Source organism: Rhinolophus sinicus, linkage group LG10 (genome assembly GCF_036562045.2).
Source record: "Rhinolophus sinicus isolate RSC01 linkage group LG10, ASM3656204v1, whole genome shotgun sequence".
Classification (NCBI taxonomy): domain Eukaryota; kingdom Metazoa; phylum Chordata; class Mammalia; order Chiroptera; family Rhinolophidae; genus Rhinolophus; species Rhinolophus sinicus.
The window spans coordinates 88,351,678-88,375,837 of record NC_133759.1 but is presented as its reverse complement, the minus strand read 5'-3'; the positions used below and the strand labels follow the sequence as shown (position 1 = coordinate 88,375,837).

The 24,160-nt window shown below is 43.2% G+C and overlaps 1 protein-coding gene across 6 annotated transcripts in view; it reads left to right on the top strand.

Annotated features, from left to right (window-relative positions):
* Positions 1-23,477, top strand: part of SH3TC2 (SH3 domain and tetratricopeptide repeats 2) — a 108,674-nt gene extending 85,197 nt beyond the window's left edge. For 4 of the 6 annotated variants that reach the window (XM_019734346.2, XM_019734347.2, XM_074313742.1 and 1 more), the window contains 8 exons: positions 596-637; positions 757-2,454; positions 2,562-2,742; positions 14,903-15,053; positions 17,421-17,543; positions 18,693-18,843; positions 20,606-20,802; positions 22,435-23,477. In XM_019734346.2, the coding sequence (XP_019589905.2) occupies positions 596-637; positions 757-2,454; positions 2,562-2,742; positions 14,903-15,053; positions 17,421-17,543; positions 18,693-18,843; positions 20,606-20,802; positions 22,435-22,626 (2,735 nt within the window). In that variant the 3' untranslated portion in view covers positions 22,627-23,477. The remainder of the gene's footprint in view (positions 1-595; positions 638-756; positions 2,455-2,561; positions 2,743-14,902; positions 15,054-17,420; positions 17,544-18,692; positions 18,844-20,605; positions 20,803-22,434) is intronic. The other 2 variants (XR_012489829.1, XM_019734345.2) reach the window with 2 other exon arrangements.
* Positions 23,478-24,160: the final 683 nt, after the last annotated feature.

Below are 24,160 nucleotides of genomic sequence, written 5' to 3'. Positions count from 1 at the left end.
ACTGGGCTCAAGACTGTCCTTTCATCTGCCTCACCCCACTAAGTTACTTCAGGCAGCCAACTAGGACCCTCAGATGCCTCCTGACTTTCTTTTCTTCATTATTCACCTTTGGTCACCTTGTCCTGTCCAAACACTTTGCACACACTACATCAGTGTCTGTGGAGTGGATGGATGATGAATGGAAGGAGGAAGGAAGACAGAAGGACCTGGTCCACACAGGAATGGGAGGCAATGCCGCCTGCCACAGAGTGCACTGCACTTGGAGTTCTGTTTACGGCTCTGTTGTAAAATTGCTGAGAGATTGGGGGCTTCAGATTCCATCATTCACCCACCCCCAGGCCTCCTCTTGGCATAGAGTTTATGTTTCTAGCTTTTCTTCTCTGATTCTGGGTCTATTTCAGTTCCCATCTATAAAGTGAGTGGGTTAAGTAAGAGAATCTTCAGGTTCCTGCAACTCTAAACTGATGATGAGAATTCTGCCCGGTTCCTTAGAGATGGATGATGGTCTGAAACACAAACTTAAGGGCACACCTGCAGGCATAGGAATGGTGGCCCCTGATGATCTAACACAGGTCTGTCCTTCATCTTTACTCAGGTGGGTTTGAATCCATCCAGAATCTTCCAAATGATCTGAGCGGTGAGTAGAGATCATGTTGTACCTTCCGTCCTTCAGGACAGCACCCTGTCCTCTTGCCAAGAGCTGGCCACCACAGTTCCGGGTGCTCAGGGTTGCTCAACTCTGCCTGTCCCTTACAGAGTCGCAGCCCGAAGGCTTCAGGGAGGCTCGGCCTGGTGGAGCCTGGGAGGAGCCGCAGGCCGGGGGCTCCAGGCACTCCAGCAGCTCTGAGGACTCCCACCTGGAGGACGAGCTCCTCTCCGCCGCCTCAGACAGTTATCACCTGCCAGAGCCTGATGACCTCGATGACCCGGAACTGCTCATGGACCTCAACACTGGTCAGGAGGAGGAAGAGGCTGAGAATTTTGCTCCCATATTGGCTTTTCTGGATCACGAGGGTTACGCTGAGCACTTCAAGAGCCTCTACGATTTCTCCTTCTCTTTCCTCACGTCTTCCTTTTATAACTTCTCTGAGGAGGACGAGCTAGTGGCCTACCTGGAGGCCTCGAGGAAATGGGCCAAGAGGAGCCACATGACCTGGGCCCATGCCCGGCTCTGCTTCCTCCTGGGCCGGCTGAGTGTCAGGAAGGTCAAGCTCTCTCAGGCCAGGGTGTACTTTGAGGAGGCCATCCGCATTCTCAGTGGGGCATTTGCGGATCTGTGCTTGGTGGCTGCACTGTACATCAATTTGGCTGCCATCTACCTGCGGCAGAGGCTGAGGCACAAAGGCTCGGCCCTGCTGGAGAAGGCAGGAGCCCTGTTGGCCTGCTTGCCTGACCGGGAGTTGAGTGCCAAGTACGAGCTTGACGTGGTGGCCTACGTGCTGCGCCAGGGCATTGCAGCGGGCAGCTGTCCCCTGGAGGCCAGGGCCTGCTTCCTGGCCATTCGATTGCTCCTGAGCCTCGGCCGGTACGAGGAGGTCCTGCCCTTTGCGGAACGTTTGCAGCTTCTGTCTGGACACCCTCCTGCCGTAGACGCTGTCGCCACCATCCTGAGTTTTCTGTATGATAAGAAATATCTTCCACACCTTGCAGTGGCCTCTGTCCGGCAGCATGGTCCCCAGAGTGCCCAAGGGACATCCCTTCCGATTTGGCAGGCCCACCTTGTCCTCCAGAATGCTACCAAGCTCCTTGGTGTTCCCTCCACAAGCTGGAATGAAGTTTCCACCATGGCCTGCCCAGCACTCAGGCAGGCTCTGGCTGCCTGTGAGGAACAGGCAGATCTGCGCACGCAGAGGGCCCTGTGTCTCATCCTGTCCAAAGTGTACCTCCAACACAGATCTCCTGATGGGGCCATCCACTACCTGAGCCAAGCCCTGATGCTCGCGAGGCTGCTGAGTGAGCAGGAAGCCTTGGAGTCTTCCCTCTGCCTGGCCTGGGCCTACCTCTTAGCTAGCCAGGCCAAGAAGGCTTTGGAAATCCTCAATCCTCTCTTACATTCCCTGAGGGAGACGGAGAGTGTTACCCAAAAGGGGGTGGTGCATAACCTTTTGGGACTTGCATTTCAAGGTGAAGGCCGGGTGCACAGGGCAGCCAAGAACTATCTCCGGGCCTTGAACAGCGCCCGGGAGACAGGGGATGTGCGTAACCAGGCGGTGACTTTGGCCAATCTGGGCCACCTGACCCTTACGTCCTGGGCTCAGCAGCCGACCAGGGACTACCTCCTGCAGGCCGTCCGACTCTACTGTGAACTCCAGGCCAGTGTAGAGACAGACATGGAACTAGTACAGGTGCTTCTCTGGTTGGCCCAAGTCCTGGTGTCTGGGCGCCAGCTGGCCGGTGGCCGTCTTTGCTATGAAGTGGCATTGTTGTATGGCTTAAGGCATCGACACCTAAAGAGTGAGTATGTCCCCTGCTGTTGGGAAGCTTTAGAGAGAAGTATTAGGGCACATTTTGCTCTTGTCCTATCTCAGATCATCTCATTCATGTCCCTGCTTTATGTTCAGGTCAGCTTCAGGTCACCAAATCCCTCTGCCATTTCTACAGCTCTGTGTCCCCAAACCCCGAGGCATGCATCACCTACCACGAGCACTGGTTGACCCTGGCTCAGCAACTCAGGGACCGGGAGATGGAGGGGTGTCTGCTGGAGTCTCTCGAGCAGCTCTATCGGAACCTAAACACGGCCAGGTGAGTCTGGGCTTAGGGACAGTCTTAGAAACATCTTTTCTTCCTTAAGGAGAAACAATATTCTTTCTCTCAGGAAGTCAAGTCCAAATGCCCATGGTGGGTTTATGGCATTATGAAAAAGAGCATGGGTTTTGCAGCCACCACACAGTGCAAACCCAGCGTCATCCATCACCCATTAGCGGTGTGGCTCGGGACAAGTTATTGAATTTCTGCATGCCTCAGCTTCCTTATCTGCCAAAGGAGGAGCGTAATGATGGTATTGTGAGGAATAAATGAGTTAATGCACATGGAACATTTGGAACAGTGCCTGGTGTATAGAAAGGGTTTAGTAATGTTGGCTATGTTACAATGACTTGTGTGTTTCCCTAACAACTCATCACGTGACCATGGCCAAGGGTACATAATTCAGAGATGTTGCAGTTACACCGAGAGGACAATTGGTATTAGAGGAAGGATACTTAAAGTGAATCAATGCACTGAAAGCACGGGTGAAAAATTGCATGGTAAAAAAAGTTTGGGACTTGACCTTTAAAATGAACTGAAATTATAAAAAATTAAGTTTATTTTCACTTTTTAGTTTTTAGGTTATAAATTGCAACTATGCACTAAGTCTTGGAATAAATAAGAAAAGAAGTGTTGACTTTTTAGCTTAATTGTGTTGGCAAAATGGTACAATGGCACAATGAGACGTTCTTTGTTTTATTGACTTTTCAGCACTCTCTTAAAGAGCCTCACTCTTTTTGCAAAAATAGACCAAAATCTAATTGTTTACCCCAAAGTTTCTTTTAAACCTTTGGTATTTAAATTATTCTCAAAGTATCCTGCCATTTCCTGCTTATTTTCTCTTCTCTCTCTTTACTAGTCTCATCTGCTTGAGCCTCATTTGTCAGTGGCATGGCCTGCAGTTCTGTTCTGTAACAAACCTTTAATTCATTCTATTAAATTCTGCATGGTTTGCAAGATATTCAATTTCATTTTGCTACAGATTAGAATCGTAACATTGAATTCATAATTATGAATGACTTCTAAAATAGAGCAGGGATACTTGCTAGTGTTGAGCAGAGAGGTGATTGAGGAGAAGCTAATTAAATGACAATTTTGCTTTTCTAGGCAACATGGTAATCTGGTAACCTTAAGTACCTGGACAATCAGATCACGTTCTCTCTCTCTCTCTCTCTCTCTCTCTCTCTCTCTCTCTCTCTCTCTCTCTCTCACACTTTCCCTCTCTTACAAGAATCAGGTGTCCTGCAAATCTCCCATTATCTTTGCTTTCAGTCCCAGGAGGGGAGTTTTCAATCCTTGCAGCATGTGAGGGGATGGGAGACCTGGTCCCAGCCCCGTCCTTGCTTCTATTCCAGGATACTGTAGGAGCTTGGATGGTTCTGGAGCAGCCCCAGAAGGCAGGCTTGAATTAACCTTAGAGATGAAAGAGTCATGCTCATGGAGAGGCATCATGGGAATGGGCTTTGAGAAAGTTGGATTTTAAGGGACTGGAGTAAGGGAACCTTCCAAGCTCCTAGGGCAAATAACGTGTCAGGTTTATTTGCACCTCTCACTATGTATAAGCTCAGTCTCAGATTAGGCACCGCTCTCACCATCACCTACTTACCCCACGGCCATCCTTTGCTCACCAGCCCTCTTCCCACCTCCAGTTGTTAAACACCACTGAGATCCTAAGGGGAAAGCCAAAGAAAAAGCCCTGGGTGCTGTCAACACAGACCATGGAGGCCTTATTCAAACCAATGTAAAGGATCATGGTACTTTTTAGGTGATGGAGGTGATAGAGAGGAGGTAAGAAGTGAGGCCGCAGTTGGTCCAAGAACTGACTGGAGGAAGTCAGAAGCCACAGAGCTGGTAGAGGAGCAACCAAAACTGGATGAGAGTCAGGAAGTCTGGGATGAGGAGTCAGGAAGTCTGGTCCTGCCAAGAGCTGGCAATGTGTCCTTAAATCATTTCTCCTCTTGGTTGCCCCATTTATAAAGTTAAATGGAAAGAGGTGCCTTCCAGTTCTAACATGTTGAGCCTAGGACCAGCCAGCTCTACTATTCTGACACTGGCAGTAGCCCTCTTAGTACCAGCTGCTCCTCATTGGTCAGAGGCATGGTAGGGCCATTCCTGCTGCTTCCGGAGACTCGTGAATTTGGGGGACAGATTTTTAAAGTTGTGGGCCTTCACAGAGGACCTTTTAGATCAGAGGCCTAAGCTTTTGGGGATTTGAAAGACTGCAGTAGGTTCAGAAGTCTTGATGTAGTGGCCATAAACTCCACGTGGACAGACATCATTTCTAGCACAGAACTTGGCACAGAGGAGACACACAATACATGTTTGTGCAGGTCAGCCCAGTAGTTGATTAATTATAGTAGTTCCCCCATTAGCTGCAGTTTTGCTGTCCATAGTATGAGTTACCTGTGGTCAACTGTGACCTGAAAATATTAAATGGAAGATTCCAGAAATGAACAATTCATAAGTTTTAAATTGTATGCCATTCTGAGTAGCATGATGAAATCTCATGCGATCCTGCTCCATCCTTCCCACGACATGTATCATCGTTTGTCCAGCGTATCCATGTAATACATGCCACCTGCCGACTAGTCACTCAGTAGCTGTCTTGGTTACCAGGTAGACTGTTGAGGTATCACAGTGTTTCTGTTCAAGTTCTCCTTATTTTACTTAATAATGGCCCCAAAGCACAAAAGTAGTGATGCTGGCAATGTGGATATGCTAAAGAAAACCCATAAGTGCTTCCTTTAAGTGAAAAGGTGTGTACCGTGTTTCCACCAAAATAAGACCTGGCCAGACAGTCAGCTCTAATGCATCTTTTGGAGCAAAAATTAATATATAGTAAAATAAGACCAGGTATAATATAATATAATATAATATAATATAATATAATATAATATATAATATAATATAAAAGACTGGGTCTTATATTAATTTTTGCTCTAAAAATGCATTAGAGCTGATTGTCCAGCTAGGTCTTATTTTCGGGGTATGTATAGCCCCCCCACCCCAAATGAAATAGTACATATTTATAGGGTTAGGTACTATCCATAGTTTCTGGCATCCACTGGGAGTCTTGGAACTTATCCCCTGTGAAGAAGTGGGGGACTACCATAGTTACTTGGTCCACTATTCTACTAGTTTTAGCTCTTACATTTAAGTCAATCAGTCATTTTGTGTTAATTTTTGTATATGGTGTGAGGTAGGGATCCAGTTTCACTTTTTTGCATGAATATTCAGTTGTCCAAGTACCACTTGTTGAAAAATTATTTTTCCACATTGAATGTTTTTGGCATCCTTGTTTAAAATCAATTGACTATAAACATAAGTGTTTATTTCTGAACTCTAAATTCTAGGCTATTGATTGATGTATCTAGCCTATGCCCGATTACACCATTGTGTTTACTATAGCTTGTGGTAACGTTTAAATTGGGAAGTATGTCCTTCAGATATGCTTTTCAATATTGTTTTGGTTATTTGGGTCCCTTGCCTTTCCATATGAAATTTAGCATCAGCTTTTCAACTTCTGCAAAGAAGCTAGCTGGGATGTTGGTAGGGAGGATGTTGAATCTGTAGATCAATTTGGGTGGTGTTGCCATTTTAACAATATCATGCCTTCCAATTGATGAACATGGGATGGTTTTCCATTTACTTAGATCTTCTTTAATCCCTTTCGACGTACTGTTGTCATTTTTAGAATACAAATTTTGCACTTTTTTTTAAATTAAATATATTCTGAAGTAGCTTTTCATGCTGTTACAAATGGAATTGTCTTAATTTTACTTTCAGATTATTCATTAACAGTTTATAGAAATACAGTTGATTTTGTATGTTAATCCTTCATACTGCAATTCTGTTTATTAGTTCTAATTGTGTGTGTGTGTGTTTATTCCTCAACACTTTCTATATATAAGATCATGTCACATGCAAATATAGTTTTACTTCTTTCTTTTCTACCCAGATGTATTTTATTTCATTTTTTTCCCTAATCACCCTGTACAATATTTTTTCTAGGAAAATATTTAATACTCGTAGAGGTGGTGAGAGTAGACATCCTTCTCTCGTTCCTGATATGATGGGGAAAGCTTTTAGTCTTTCACCATTAAATATAAAATTAGCTGTGAATGTTTCATAAATGCCCTTTATTAGGTTGAAGAATTTCCCTTGTATTTTTAGTTTTTTTAATGTATTTTTATTATTAAAGGGTGTTTACTTTTTCAAATATTTTTATGCATCTATTGAGCTGATCATGTGGTTTTTCTTTTATTCTATTAATAAGGTGATTGAATTGTTTAAATTTAGTATGTTAAATTGATCTTGCATTCCTGGGATAAATTCCATTTGGTCATGGTATATAATCTTTTTTATATGCTGTTGGGTTCAGTTTGCTAGTATTTGGTTGAGTATTTTTACACCTATATTCATAAGAGATATTGGTCTGTATTTTTCTTTTCTGGTGATGTCTTTGTCTAGTTTTCCTATCAGGGTAATACTGGCCTCAAAATCAGTTGGGAAATGTTTCCTCCTCTTTTATCTTTTGAAAGAGTTTATGAAAGATTAGTGTTAATTCTTCTTAAAACATTTGGTAGAATTTACCAGTGAAGCCATCTGGGCTTGGTCTTTTCATTGTAAGGAGGATTTTTTAAAAAAATTAAAGTTTATTGGGGTGACAATTGTTAGTAAAGTTACATAGATTTCAGGTTTACAATTCTGTAATACATCATCTATATATCACACTGTGTGTTCACCACCCAGAGTTCGGTTTTCTTTCCATCGCCCTACATTAGACCCCGTTTATCCTCATCTGCCATCCACTATCCCCCTTACCCTCTGGTAACCACCAAACTATTGTCTGTGTCTATCAGTTTTTGTTTCTTCATTTGTTTTTCTTGTTCTTTTGTTGTTTTCAGTTTTATATACCACATTTCAGTCAAATCATATGGTTCTCGATTTTTTCTGACTTATTTCGCTCAGCATAATAATCTCAAGATCCACCCATGTTGTCACAAGTGGTACTATTTCATCTTTTCTTATGACAGAATAGTATTCCATTGTGTATATATACCACAACTTCTTTATCCAATCATCTATCGAAGGGCACTTTGGTTGTTTCCATGTCTTGGCCACCATAAATAAAGATGCAATGAACATTGGAGCACATATATCTTTATGGATAAATGTTTTCAGATTTTTTGGGTAGACACCCAGGAGAGAGATTGCTCGGTCATATGGTAATTCTATTCGTAATTTTTTGAGGAACATCCACACTGCCTTCCATAGCGGCTGCACCAGTCTGCATTCCCACCAACAGTGTATGAGGGTTCCTTTTTCTCCACAGCCTCTCCAACACTTGTTACTATTTGTCTTGTTGATGATGGCCATTCTCACTGGAGTGAGGTGATATCTCATTGTGGTTTTGATTTGCATTTCTCTGATGATTAGTGATGTTGACCATTTTTTCATATGTCTATTTGCCATTTGTATGTCCTCTTTGGAGAAATGTCTCTTCAGGTCCTCTGCCCATTTTTCAATTGGGTTGTTTGGTTTTTTGTTGTCGAGTTGCATGAGTTCCTTGTATATTTTGGATATTAGCCCCTTATTGGAGGCACTGTTTGCAAAAATCTTCTTCCATTGGTTGATTGTCTCTTTAATTTGTCGATGGTTCCTTTTGCTGTGCAGAAGCTTTTTAGTTTGATATAGTCCCATTTATTTATTTTAGCTTTTACCTCCCTTGCCTTTGGAGTCAAATTCATAAAATGCTCTTTGAACCCAAGATCCATAAGTTTAGTACCTCTATTTTCTTCTATGCATTTTATTGTTTCAGGTCTTATGTTTAGGTCTTTGATCCATTTTGAGTTAATTTTGGTACATGGTGGCAGATAGCAGTCTAGTTTCATTCCTTTGCATGTGGCTTTCCAATTCTCTCAGCAGCATTTATTGAAGAGGCTGTCTTTTCTCTATTGTATGTTTTTGGCTTCTTTGTCAAAAATTATCTGTCCATATTTATGTGGGTTTATTTCTGGGGTCTCAATTCTATTCCACTGGTCTGTGTGTCTGTTTTTCTGCAATACCATAATGTTTTGATTATTGTTGCCCTGTAGTACAAGCTAAAGTCAGGAGTGTGATACCTCCAGCATTGTCCTTTTTGCTTTGGCTATTCAGGGTCTTTTGTGGTTCCATACAAATCTGATGATTTTTTGTTCAATTTCTTTAAAAAATGCCATTGGGATTTTGATAGGGATTGCATTAAATCTGTATATTGCTTTGGGAAATATGGCCATTTTAACTATGTTGATTCTTCCAATCCATGAACACGGAAAGTCTTTCCATTTCTTTGTGTCTTCTTCAATTTCTTTCAAAAATGTCTTATAGTTTTCAGTATATAAGTCTTTCACATCCTTGTTTAAGTTTATTCCTAGGTATTTTACTCTTTTTGTTGCAATTGCAAAAGGAATTTTTTTTAAATTTCTTTTTCTGACATTTAATTGTTAGTATATAGGAATGTAATGGACTTTTGTACTAATTTTGTAGCCGGCAACTTTAAAGTATTCATTTATTGTTTCTAGTAATAGCTTTTTGGTGGAGTCTTTAGGGTTTTTTACATATAGTAGTATCATGTCATCTGTAAAAAGTGACAATTTAACTTCTTCATTCCCAATTTGGATGCCTTTTATTTCTTTCTCTTGCCTGATTGCTCTGGCGAGGACTTCCAACACTATGTTGAAAAGCAGAAGTGATAGGAGACAGCTCTGTCGTGTTCCTGAATGTAGAGCAAAGGGCTTCAGTTTTTCACCATTAATTATGATAGTAGCTGAAGGTTTGGCATATATGGCCTTTATTATGTTGAGGTATTTTCCTTCTATACCCATTTTATTAAGTATTTTAATCACAGATGTATGTTGTATCTTGGCAAACGCTTTTTCTGCATCTATTGATATAATCATGATTTTTGTCCTTTATTTTGTTTATGTGGTATATCACATCGATCAATTTGTCTACACTGAACCATCCTGGTGCCCCTGGGATGAACCCTAATTGGTCATGATATATAATCTCTTTAATGCATTGTTGTATTCGATTTGCTAGAATTTTGTTTAGGATTTTTGCATCTGTATTCATCAGAGATATTGGTCTGTAATTTTCTTTCTTTTGTGTTATCCTTACCAGGTTTTGGTATCAGGGTAAGAGGATTTTTTTTTTTTTAAATTAATAATTCAGTCTCTTTAACTGTTAAAGGTCTATTTAGATTATCTATAAGTATTTCTTCTTGAGTAGTTTGATAGTTTTTATCTTTCTAGGAATTTGTCTGTTTCATCTAGGTTATCTAATTTGTTGGCATACAATTGTTCATACTATTCCTTATAATCCTTTTTATTTCTGTAATTATTTCTGTTAGTAGTAATGTCCCAACTTCGATTCCTAGTTTTTTTCTCTCATTTTTCTTGATCAGACTAACCAAAGATTTGCCTTTTTTAAAAAATCAATTTTTGATATTGTTGATTCTCTATTGTTTTTCTATTCTCTATATCATTTATTTCCGATTTAACATTTATTATTTTCCCTGTTCTGCTTGCTTTGGGTTTACTTTGCTCTTCTTTTTCAAGTGTGTTAAAGTGGAATGTTAGTTTATTGATTTGAGATCTTTATTCTTTTTTAATATCAATATTTACAGGTATAAATTTCTCTTGGAGCACTGCCTACACTCCACTCACTCCAATTTTGGTATGTTGTATTTTTGTTTTCATTCATCTCAAAGTATTTTTAAATATTCTTTGTGATTTTTTTTGACCCCTTCATTGTTTAGGAGTATATTGTTTAATTTTCACATATTTTTTAATTCCCCAAATTTCCTTCCGTTACCAATTTCTGATTACATTCCATTGTGGTGGGAGAACATAGTTTGCATGATTTCATTTCTTTTAAATTTATTGAGAAGGATTAACTTATTAAGAAAGCCCTAACATGTGGTTGATTCTGGAGGATGTTCCATATACACTTAAGAAGAATGTGTATTTTGCCATTCATTGTAGTGTGCTATAGATGTCTGTTAGGTCTAATTGATTCATACTTAAACTCTTCTATTTCTTTTTGTTCTTATGTGTAGTTGTTCTATCCATTATTGAAAGTGGGGTACTGAAATCTCCAATTATTGTTGAATTGCCTATTTCTCTTTTTTTAAAAATTAAAGTTTATTGAGGTGACAATTGTTAGTAAAGTTACATAGATTTCATGTGTACAATTCTGTATTACATCATCTATAAATCCCATTGTGTGTTCACCACCCAGAGTCAGTTTTTCTTCCATCACCATATATTTGATGAATTGTCTATTTCTCTCTCCAATTCTATCATCATTTACTTCATGTAGTTTGGGGCTCTCTCTGTTTTTAGGTGCATTATGTTTCTAACCGTTATGTCTTCCTGATGGAATGACTTTTGTCATCATAAAATGTTCTTCATTGTCTTTAGTGACAATTTTGACTGTTTTATCTGATATTAGTATAACCACTTCAGCTCTCTGTGGATGATCTATCTTTTTTCATACTTATAATCTATACGTATCTTTGAATCTAAAGTGTATCTCTTGTAGAAAGCATAGAGTTCAATCATGGTTTTTTGTGTTTTTTTTTCACTTTTTAAAAAAAACCTTCTGCCTATCTCTGTCTTTTGACCAGAGAATTCAATCCATTTGTATGTAATGTAATTACTGGTAAGGTAGGATTTATGTCTGCCATTTTGCTGTTTGTTTTCTGTATATCATATCTTTTAAAAATTCCTCTGTTATGGCCTTTTTCTGTGTTAAATAGATATTTTCTTGTGTACCATTTTAACTTTCTTGTCATTTACTTTATTGCTTTCAGCTATTTTCTTACATGTTTATGATGGGGATTATAATTAACATCTTAATTTATAACAATCTGTTATAGGTGTCCTGGGCATACACAAGTTTTACACTTGCATGTGGCCTTCTAAATTTCTGGGAACATGCTGGTGCTTTTCAGAGCCTCCTAGGGATATCTTGTTCCCTAACTTTCCCATTTATTTATTTATTTATTTATTTATTTATTTATTTATTTATTTATTTATCTTCTTTGTTCCAAATGTTTTCACCACCTCAGGCAGCAGCAAAATTAAACAACTGCTGCTGATATGTTTGGACAAACACCCCAGGGAAAGGATATTCTACACAGAGTGAGCTCTGAGTCAGGTTAAGTAAAAACAAGCCCTGTGAGTGGATGCTTTCAGGGAACTTCCAGACAGGTCAAATAGTGACAGTTCCCAGGGGATAGAATGCTGGGGAATTCCAAATTCAGGGTACCCCTTCCAGTGGCTGTTAGGCTGCTGCTTTTCCCAGCAACTGTGGTTGTGAAGCTTTTGGTTTTTAAGGTTGCCACAGAGTTGTGGAGAGGAAATGCCTCTAGAGCAGGGGTGTCCAAACTTTTTTCAACGTTTTTCACCAAGGGCCGTATGCAGTAAAATACACAGACAGCCAGGCCACTCACTCGAGGTGAAGTATGTATTGCCTCACCTGGTTTATTTAAGTAAACTAAATATATTTTTGGAATTTGCTGCGGGCCAATAAAAAATGGATCATGGGCTGCAGTTGGCCCGTGGGCCGCAGTTTGGACACCCCTGCTCTAGAGCAAGTTAAAAAGCAACGAAACTCACAATCTTAACACGATTCAGCTGTGTTTCTTGAAAAAACTCTCCTCAAATTGTTGAAAGTCTTTGGTTAACTTCCAGAATTCTGAAAAATTTGACTGTGACAATTTTTGCCAAAGTTCTCATTGCTTTTATGGGGGAATGGATTTTTTGAGGTCCTGATTCCATCGTTCTGGAAGTTGATCCAGATGGGGATCTTTTAATTTTAACATTCGATAATTCTATGCTCTGAGATTCTTATTTGTGTAATTGGGAGGAAATAAACAATCTACTTCTCCTGCTTTACCACCAATATGAGTGATACAGAGGGGAAGATTGTGAAGTACCTTATGTGTCAGAGGAAACCTCTGCAAACATAAGTTCATTATCCCTTTACAGAATGCTCAGTTCATCAAGGAGAACATGCTGTAATACTATATCTACTTAGCATGTGGAAATCACCCACTCCTACAGAGCATTCAGGAAAAAAAAAAAGAACAAAGATCTGCTAACAGATATAGAAAAACAGGTGTTTCCATGCACCTAGGAGTGGTCACTGTAATTTAGCTCTAAGCTTCCGGGTAGCTGAGGTAAAAAGGGGCAAAGTCATATGACGTTCTCACTGTCTCATAAAATAACAAACAAATGTAACTGCGGGAGCCAATTTTTTTCCTGGCACCAATTTCTAGGAGGAATTTATTAAGTGGTTTTTGATGTAATGGACACATTTCTTCAACCGAACTTCCCTCAAGGGATCCATTCTCACAGAGCTCAAAGCCGCAGCAGGCAAAGGCAGGAAGTGTTTGTTCATGGATGGGATGGCGACATCTGCAGGGCAAGGTTGGGAGGGGAAGGAAGGAACGCCATCAGCTGAAGGGTGGGAAGACTTCACGGAGGTGGTAGCATGTAAGGATGCCCTTAAGGGATAAGTAAGATTTTGAACAGTGAAGAAGGGCAAGAAAATAGCATTTTGGGCAGAAGGAAGAACAGTAGCAATGGGAAGGAAGGCGGGGACACAGTTGAAAGACATTTTGTAGGTTGAACAGACAGGGCTTGGTGTTCATCTGGATATGGGTGCGGAGGGAGAGAGAGGACTCCTGTCTGTCCCCTAGGAAGGGATGTGGAGCTTGGCAGGGAGGGGTTTGCCGTGGGGCTCTGACATTGCCCAGTGAGCATCCATAGTGAAAGTGGTGGTCACCATAGTAACAGAAAGCATTCAGTGAGCTGCACTGCTTACCAAGCAATGTGTAATCTCAGGATATCCGTATGAGGTAGAAAGAGTTGTAGGAATTGAGAAGTAAAGAAGCCTGGCTTGCAACCATGATGATTCGGATGGAGTCCTTTGGGGGTAGTTCTGGGAGTCGGCTCCTTAACAAGCTCTCCAGGTAATGACGATACAGGTGGGTTATGAGTCAAGCTTTTATGAATGTGGGTGTTATGGGATGAGTCCTGGACTGGGATTCAGGAGCAAGGAGCTCTGGCCTCCGTCTTCCCCTAATGTACTGTGCAACCTTGTGCATGTAACTTCCCATCTCTGGGCCTGTTTCCTCTATAAAATAAGGCGATTAGACTCAGTCAGCAAGTCTCAACCCAAGCTGTACAGCAGAGTCTGCTGGGAAGCTTTGACAAACTGCTGGTGCCTGAGCCACACACTGTGTCCCAGGCTAGCATCCATGCCAACACACTGAGGTGACTTTGTGTGTGTATGTGTGTTTAAAAAACTTCCAGGTGATTCTAATTACTGCTGGAGTTGAAAACTACCATCTAGAATCTAGATGATGCCCAGTGTTCCTCTTGTTCTAGAATTCTGAATCTGGGCAACGTTGTATCACCCCTTTCTTCATTATTCCCTGTCATGGGGGAAGAGGATTCTACAGAAGACAGTTTTTCCAGATAATTAAGAGGATTCCATTAAACACCAATCTTTTAAAACTTTCACTCTTCTTTGATTTTTCTTCTTAAAACAGCAAAATGCTTCTGATGATTTAAAGTCACCACTATAGTCATTCATTTGTGCAGTTATTCAATAGATATGCATTTGACCTCTGCCGTGTGTTAGATGTTTATTAAAAAAATGTCATAGAGTAGTCAAAAAATGGATGGATCATGGATTAGTAATAATAATAATAATGGCAACTAAGTAATAATAATAATGGCAACTAAGTAATAATAATAATGACAACTAACATTTAAATATTCATCAAGTGCTTACTCTCTGGTAGGCACTGCTCTAAGCACGCTGGTTTCATTATCACATTTACTCTTCACAGCAGTCCTCTGACACAGGTACAGTTATATCCCCCTATTAGAGATGCGGAAACCAAGGCACAGAGAAGTCCTGTACTTTCTCAAGGTCACACAGCTGGGTGGGGCAGCGCTGGGATTCAAACCAGGCCCCAACCAGCCGATGTGATCTGAAACAACGTTGTTCCCTCCCAGAGCCTCAGTTTCCTCTGGTGCTGAGGAACTCAGGCCCCTTGGAGCCCTCACACCTTACGAGTCCATGTCTGCCCCCTCAGGTCCCTCCGAAAGTCTCTCACCTGCATCAAGGAGAGTCTGCGGATCTTCATCGACCTGGGGGCGAGAGACAAGGCCACTGAGGCCTGGCTTGCGGCTGGGCGACTCCACTACCTCCTGCAGGAAGACGAGCTGGTGGAGCTGTACCTGCAGGTAGGCCTCCCGCAGAGCTCATCTGCTGACTTGGGCCATTTGTGGGAGGCAGCGGACCCTCCACAGTGACCATCTGGAGAGAGAGAGGGTAGGTCAACTCGGGGCCGCTCCCTGCACACAGATGGAAACCAGGGCAGCCTGGCAGGCTGAATACAGATGGAAAAGGGACAGTCCCTGAGCCCATATACACCTGTGAACTCCCAAAGAAGCCGGTGGGAGACTCTCTCACTTGTCACGTCAAATATATCCATCTTTCCAAAGCTGGACATGTAATTCGACTTCGGGGTTTTGCTGCAATTTGAGGTTGATGTGTGTAGGGTGTTAACGTTGTTGTTCTCTTATGATTTTTTGTTTGCGTACCTTTAATATCTGAGATAGGGTGTAGAGTAGTGACTTAAAGCCTGAGCTTTGGAGAAAGACAGTCCTGGAATCAAATCATAGGGCTGTTATTATGAACTGCGTGACCTCGGGCTTGCCACGTGAGCTCTCTGGGCCTCAGTTTCTTCATGGGTGAGCCCTCTCTTAGTAAGGATTGGGAATATCACTTACATAGTAAACACATATGCATAGGAAGCATTTACCAAGTGTTTGGGACTTAGTAAATGCTTAAGAAATGGTATTTCATCATCATCATCATCACCATTATTATTATTACTATTATCTGCACAATGCTGATATTATAATGGTATATAAGAGGATTTGTTCCATCAAAAATATGCACCTTCCTTCCCATTTCTTGTTTTATCCCTTGTTATTCCCCTACACTTGCAAAAACTTTCTTCCACTGAGACTTAATAATACTTGTGTAATGTTGATCAAATGTTTACTCTACGCAGGAAACTTAGGGAAACACATCACACATGTAATGTAGTTTAATCCTTGTTACAAATACAGCAGTAGTTTCTACTGAATGAGGACAAGTGACTTGCCCAAGGTGAAATAGCTAGTTAAGTGGTGAAAACTGCCCGCTGGCAGTGAGACTTAAAGCTTTCACTCTCAGACTCTATTCTGCCTTGGGATTTTAGAGCTGGAAGGATTTTTAGAGAGCAGACAGTTCCGTTTTGCCTTGACTTTCCATGAGCTGGAGGCCAGAAGGAGCTGTTTTGGGTTCATGGCTTGTGGCAGAGCCTCTGTCTCCAGGATTCCATCTCACTGCCTCTCCCTGCGTGTAGCTGCATATGCAATAATGCTAATTGTGGGGTCTTGCACCAATGACTCACTGGCCAGAACTGGTCCCAGGCCCAGCCAACCCCCGAGTACCACCTAACTTGAAATTCTGCAGGTCTTTCCCACTGACAGGAATCATTCTCTCCCTGAGGCGGTTTGAGGTGCTGTAGCTGCACAGCTGATGCTGTGCATTCTTCACTCTTCAACTTCTCACCACCTCTTGTGTTGATGCAATATGAAGTAGTTTGCTGGAGAGAACGAGGTCATGGTGGCTAGGAGAAGCAAGGGTACTAGGCTGGAGGACACTAGCATTAGTTTGCCACTCGCTACCGATGTGAACGTGGAGCGGTTTCTTAATCTTTCTGAGCCTCGGTTTCTCCATCTGGAAAGTGCAGGTGTTGGACTAGTCCACTGCTTTCCACACTTCAGTTATTTGTACGTCAAGTTCACAGTTTTGCCATATCTGTGTACCGTGTACTACTATTTACTTATTTTTGACTCAATTTCAAATCAGCTTAGCTTTTTACACTAAACTAATGCTAGCTGAAATCACAGGTTTTGATGTATTATTAATCTTTTATTCTTAAAACACATTGAAGTAAATACTTAGCTATGGAAACCTAAAATATTCGTGTACTGCTAAAAATCACTCTAGGGCCATACAGTGTAATCACTCATAACATGATGGGGAAATGCTGGACTAGAGAATCTCAAAGCCTTCTTACCAGCTCTGTGAGGGTGGAGGACAATTCAGAATTCTGGACACTTTAGCAGAGGCTTAAACTAGGTGGTCAGGGTCTCTCTCCTGCCAGTCCTGTGAACCTTTGAGGTCCTTCCCTCCATCTTTTTCTTTTTCTTTTTAGATTTTACTGGGGAAGGGGAACAGGACTTTATTGGGGAACAGTGTGTACTTCCAGGACTTTTTTCCAAGTCAAGTTGTTGTCCTTTCAATCTTAGTTGTGGAGGGTGCAGCTCAGCTCCAGGTCCAGTTGCCGTTTTCTAGTTGCAGGGGGCACAGCCCACCATCCCTTGCGGGACTCAAGGAGTTGAATTGGCAACCTTGTGGTTGAGAGGCCACTGGCCCATGTGGGAATCGAACAGGCAGCCTTCGTTGTTAGGAGCACGGAGCTCCAACCGCCTGAGCCACCAGGCCGGCCCCTCCTTCCCTCCATCTTTGACAGCCGTCTCTGTCTCACCCAGGCAGCCATCCAGAAAGCCCTGAAGTCAGAGGAGCCCTCCTTGGCTCTCAAGCTCTACGAAGAAGCAGGTGACGTGTTCTTCAATGGAACCCGCCACAGGCATCGCGCAGTGGAGTATTACCGAGTAAGTCCCAGCTACACAGCGCTCCCAGCCAGACCCTGGTACAGAAGGGGGCGTGGCCACATAAACTTCAGCCTGGACCCCTCTCCCCCTCTCTTACGGGTATTTATTTTTTCCTCTCTTTGTTCAATTTAGCAGGCTCTAAAAGAAGGAGCTGATAAACTCTGTCATTCTCAGGCTGGATAAATTATTCTTCCTGGGAAAACAACCCATAACAATGACATCTCTTGGGTGCATGGTACTTTACTGTTTGTATCACACTTTTATGTTAACGTTTCCATGTACCACTGATGGCATGGTGGGAGATGTCTGGTCCATGGACAAACACTTTTGTTTTGCTAGTTTTTAATAAGTATTCACTAGAAAATATTTTTAAAAATTAAAAATGTATAATAACAGCTTATCAAAGTCACGATTTCACAGATATTATTGCAAAAGATGAGGCAAGATAACAAAAGACTGTTGATTTAAGAAATAATACTAATTAAATAAGTGTCCAGATGATGTTAAGCAGATATGTCAGAAAATCATAATTGTTATCATTGACTGAATTTAGGGAAACATCACTATCTTATCCTAAAATTTTACTTATTCAGATATTCATTCATTTGCTTGTTCAGTTATTTATTCAGTCATCAAACATTTATCAAGCAGCCATCGTGTGCCAGGCACTGAGCTGGGGTGGGGAGAACAAGAAACACGTCCCTATTGGGATGCGCATTGTCATGGGCATTTTATAAATGAGAAAAGTAAGGCAAGATGAAGTGACCTGCCTAAAATTCTATCACAATAAAAACAATAGGAATGACCATTTACTGGACACTCAGACACGCCGCATGCGCTATCTATGTGCTTTATAGATTAGCACTGTAAGTGCTGAGGGAGCACATGGATGGAAGGTGAATAACTTTCCTGCTCTTAGTTTCCCCAATCTTTAGAGGCCTGATGACCTCTAGTTCTTCCCCCGCTAAGATCTGGGCGTAGCAACCAAGAGCAAGGACCAGGAAAATGAGCAGAGAAAAGCTATGCATGGAAACATGACCCATCCCCTTGGTTTTCGTCGCTACCATCACCCGTCAGTGGAGTGTGAGCCCCTATGTTAAGTACCAGTGCTTCTTGGGAGACGACGGTTCTTTGTGCCTCTCTTCTCAGGCTGGGGCTGTCCCTTTAGCAAGGAGGATGAAGGCAGTGAGAACCGAGCTCCGGGTCTTCAACAAGCTGACGGAGCTGCAGATCAGTGTGGAAGGCTATGACAAGGCTTTGGAATTTGCCACCCTGGCGGCCAGGCTCAGCACAGTCACAGGTAGGTGTCCCTGTATTGAACGGGAGTGGTAAACAGTCCCCCAGGAGGTACAACAAAGCGGTCACAGCACAGGCTCTGGAGTCAGACTGCACAGATTCAATTCTGGGTCAAACTACAGGGAGCCCTTAATTAAACAAGCTGCTTAAGTCTGACAGCCTCAAGTTTGTCTTCGGCAAATCAGGATTAAAAATAACACCCAACTCATGCAGCAGGTATGAAGACTATTGATTAACCATGTAAAATCTATAGTGCTTAGTACATAATAAGTCCTTGGTAAGTGTTACCTATACCCACTAATTATTATATTACAGTTGGTATTCCTCTGAGTACAGGGCAAATAGTGTTTTATCCTATGCATAGGCAATGCCCCTTCCAAAAAACCTGTGCCCTAAATTTTTAATGGATTGATTGTTAATCAAACGCATATTTTCCCCATGGAATTAAAATGTAGGTGAAGGTCAGATTCCCATTTAATTAACTCACTGTGTATCTGAAATAGTTTGCATTTACTACAAAAGCTAGTGGGACACAAAACAAGTCATTAAAATAGAAAGAAGGCAGACTTTTAAAAAGATTAAAAAAACAAACTCATCTCAAAAGTTGGTGCTTGAGGGAAAGCAGTTTTGATTAGAGGAGGCTTGATTAGATGCAGAGGCAAATGGAATCTTCTGTAATGATTCTGGAAGGACTTTTGGGCATTCTCAATGACATTAGATGTGGATGGTCCTGGACTTTATTGTGTCTAATTGCACTTCAGAGCACTCTCCTCTTCCTCCCCTTTTCTGTACTGCAAAAACTCTTATCTCTGCGACTGTCTGGCTAATCTCAGGAAAGGCCTTGGGGGCCCCAGGCAGCTTCCTCTCGGGCACTCTTCATCCTTTCCTGGACAGAAGCTGACAGGAGGCTGTATCCACCCTTTCGTGTACTTCCCCGTGACTGGATTTTTCCATATCAGAGAATTTTCTCTCCTGTGGATTTTCTCTTTTAATTTGGGCTTTGGCCCTTTGAACCTTAAAAGTGATGTTGTTAGATTGCATCAAGCAGCCATCTTGCAAATAGCCCCCCAAAACTATTGGAAGCCTTTGTTCTCTTTAAAAGACCACTTTGTACTAAAGGAGTTAGTTATTAAAGCAACAAATGCACCCAAACCCAAAACAACATGCCGTAGACTCATTAGAACGAAGGTTCTACAGTGTGGGTTAAAAGTAAACAGGCTGTAGCTTATCTGAGACTGCGAGCTGGTAAAGGAGCAGTGCTGACGACCCCTGCTGATGGCAGCCCCAGAGCGCTCTGGAGAGAGTCTTTATGTGAAGACATTAGTTATATAGTTATTCATTGTGAAGAATTCTTAGCTACTCCATTAAATTAGTCTTGTCACTATGTCCCATCACAGGGATTTGGAAAGAATCATTTCCCAGTGACAGTGACATCTGTAGTGAGGAGGAAGTTGTTTTTCAAGAATCCTCCCAGCAAATCCTGACCAGCACGTGTACTCTAATTAGTCACGCTCACAGAGCTCTGTTTTCTGTTGCAGCACTTACCACAGGTGTAATTTTACCTTTGTTTGTGGGATTCTTTAAGGAATGTCTGTGTCCTATGAGACAGTAAGCCTCACGAGGGTGGGGACCTCTTCTACCTTGTTCTCTATGTCCCAAGCACACTCCCCGATACCTAACAGACCTTCACAACATTGTCCAGAATGAATGGGTGAATGATTGGAAGCGTTGGCTGCAGGATAGCTCTCTCAGTTGTCCTCTCCTAGGAGATCAGAGGCAGCAACTGGTGGCCTTTCACCGTCTGGCTTCGGTGTACTACTCCCTGAACATGTGTGAGATGGCTGAAGACTGCTACCTAAAGACACTGTCCCTCTGTCCAGCTTGGCTGCAGAGTCCCAAGGAGGCGCTGTACTATGCGAAGGTATATTATCGCCTGGGCCAACTCACCTTCCACCAGCTGAAGGTAAGAGCCTTACTTGCAGTGTCGTGTGTGTGACAGTTGCCATCCAACTGTATCCTTCCCCTGACCCTGAGCCCTCAGGGTAGAGTTGAGGTGGCCCAGATGGGGAGTCTCGTCTCATAGGGTGGGGAGTGGCCCCACTGAGGACCCAGTGACTCTTTCCACTTAGCCCCAATGGAAGCTTCCAAGGTGTTCCCAGCTCTGCTAGGAGATAGATCACAGCTTTTCCTTCTCCTTGCTCTGCTCTCATTTCTGTGGCCATTTTATCTATCAAGCACTATGGGCACGTTGCCTGGTACCTGCGAGCATCTGAAGGGCCTATGAAAATATATGAGACCCAAAACAAAAGAACTCAGAACTCCACAATGAAAATAAAAAGTAATGCTTAATTGTATGTCTACAGAATGTTATAGATTAACTAGTCACTTGAAACTCACTTATGATAAAGTTATACGAAACTGTACTTTAGGAGAAATCTGGGCATATGTTAGTATGTTTGAGATAATGAGGTGTGGGGTCTTCGAATGTCAGCACGTGCAGCTCCCAGGGCCTTAGCTGTGATCCTCCTGTTTGCTCTGCTGGAGTGGAATCCAGAACATCTTATTTCCCAGCCCCTTGGAGAACTGTGTTGGTGTGAGATTCTGTTACGATTCTGGCCCTCCAGTCTCATCCCAGGCCTTGGCTTCCTTTTACCAGAGGTCCCTGTCGGCTCCCGCACAAGCCTCCGTCTCTTCATTCAGGGGCTTCTGAGGGAGTCACGTCTGTGTCTGGCCCTCAGGGGATCCTCAGAGCAACTGGCTGTCCTTGTCTTATTTGCCAGAATTAATTATTGCTTCTGGCCTGAATTAATTATTGACTTAGGAGGGTTAATGGGAACCAGACATTCCTTTTTGAGTCTCGCCCAAAGAAGCATCTGTTCCTCATTTCTGCCACAGAGGGAGGGGTAACGGGTTGGGAAGGACTCCACAGCCATCTTCCCTCTGTCCCACAGCTCCCAGGGAGCCGTTCAGAGACAGAGTGTGTGATCGGATTGTATCAACTAAAGGCTCTCGGGTTGCAAGGAGAAGAACTCAACTCAAACTAGCTTAAGCAAAAACGGGCAATTGATTGGCTTAACTAACAGGGAAGTTCAGGTGTAAATTTAGTTTCAGGTAGTTCTGGATGCTGGTGCTCCAATACCATCATGCATCTCCCCATCTCTCTCTGTATCTCTCAGCTCTGTGTGCTTCTACTTCTGTTTCTTGGTCTCCTTCCCCTCTCACTATTGGCAAGCTCAAGCCCACCCCTAAAAGGGTACCCTGCTGGGTCACAAAGAAAGTTTCCTGGGAGGGGCTGGGATAGGTCAGCTTGAGCCATTTCAGCACCCTGGAAGCACTGTGCCCAGGGGGATGCTGCTTCATGACTGGCAGAGCCTGGGTAAGATGCCACTCCTGTGCCTGGGGACGAGGGCCACTGGGGAGTAGCAATGCCCTGGGGCTGCAGTGGAGTGGGGGAGGAGCTCCCTGGAGGAACCCGGAGAAGGGATGGGAAAATATGTCGGGCAGACAAAAGCTAGGGCTCCCAGCACTGCCACCAGCCTGTCCTGGGAATGTTCGCTAATGCTGTGTCTTCTTTGCCCCCTTGCCACGGGGTTAGGATGCCCACGATGCCACTGAATACTTCTGGCTGGCCCTGGCAGCAGCGGTCCTGCTGGGTGACGAGGAGCTGCAGGATACCATTAGGAACAGGCTGGACAACATCTGCCAGAGCCCCCTGTGGCACAGCAGCCCCTCCGGACGCTCCTCAGAGCGGTCGCGGTGGCTGAGTGGGGGGGGCCTAGCCCTCTGAGGAAAGCTGCCCCTTCTCTGACCAGTTGGCATGGCCAGAAGCTGCCCCGCTGCCCTAGGCTTCTAGACACTAATTGGAGGGTTCAAGTCCTCACCTGACCCAGCCCCCTCATTTCACAGTGGAAAGAACACAGCCCAGAGTGAGAGCAGCTCATTCTGGGCTGACCACACGAGCCGTGGATGACACAGCAGGCATTCGAAGGCCTGGCTTTGTGTCTGGAGCCTCACCAGCAGACCGTGGCTCTTCCACACATATGGCCTTGGAAATGCACTTTCTTGACACACAATTCTAGAGAAAACGAGATACGTTGCCGCCGGGGAAACCTAGCTCATCCCCCAGTGGGGAAATCAGGAACTGCACTGGAGAGAAGACAGCAGACTGGACTTTGTTCCCTCACGGACTTTGCTCAGGGATAGACCCTCCCCTAACCAGTGAAGACACTGGTAGCTTCTTTCTTCTCTCTTTTCAGCTAGGACCAAAGGAGGGGCTGCTTTTCCTGCTCACAGGGCCTGGGGGGCAAGAGGGGTGGGGAATTCACCATGCTCTTACCCCGAAAGACGCAGTCTCAGAATGGCCAGCTGGAAGGCACCGGGCATGAGGTCTGACCTGGAGTCACCGTCTCCATCCTTTCCTGAGGCTCTGCTCCCACATAATCTGCCAGAAACCCTGGGAAAGCTTCCCAAGGGCTAGGGCATAAAAATGGAGTCCTAAGAAAATTATGATGCGTAAATAGTATATATTATTATATAAACTAGTTTCCTATTAGTATATATAATAATATACATACGTAATAGTAAATTACGTGTAAATAGTATATATTATTAAATATTGCCCATTTACATCTACACAGACATTTGTCTCCTTTATAACAGGGAGAGACGGGATGGGAGACTTGGAGGATGGGTATCGTGTTGATTTCAGGGCAGCTCCTTGACAAAGCATTTCTGTTAGTTCTCCATCACTAGGTAGCACACACAGGAATTGGCCCATTTGTTATCTCACGGTTTCTGTAGGAAAGAGGCATCCAAGTGTGACCTAGCTGGGTCCTCCGGCTCAGGGTGGCTCAGAAGCCTGCGATCCAAGTGTCAGCTGTGGCTGTAGTCTTCCCAAGCTCAGCAAGGGAAGGATCCGCTTTCAGACTCGCTCACATCGTGTGGGCAGGGGTCCGTTCCTTGCTCGGCTGTTGGCCAGAGGTTGCCCAAGTTCCCTGCTTCATCAGAATGAGCAAGTGAGCAGAGTGAGAGAAAGAAGTCACAGGCTTCTCATCACCCCCTCTCAGAAATGACATCCAATTAGTTTTGCCTCTTCTATTCTTTGTAAGTGAGTCACTAGGTCCAGCCAGCACAAAAAGGGAGGGTAGTCCCAACGGTTTGAAATGGGGGCCATGTCAGAAGCTGCCTATCCCAATAATTCTGATTCAGTAGGTCTGGGAGACACCCCTGCAACGTGCATTTTTAAGGAGCAACTCAAGTGATTCTGATGAAGGCTCAGCATTGCTCTGAACTGAGAGAAGATACAAGAAGATCTAGCCACA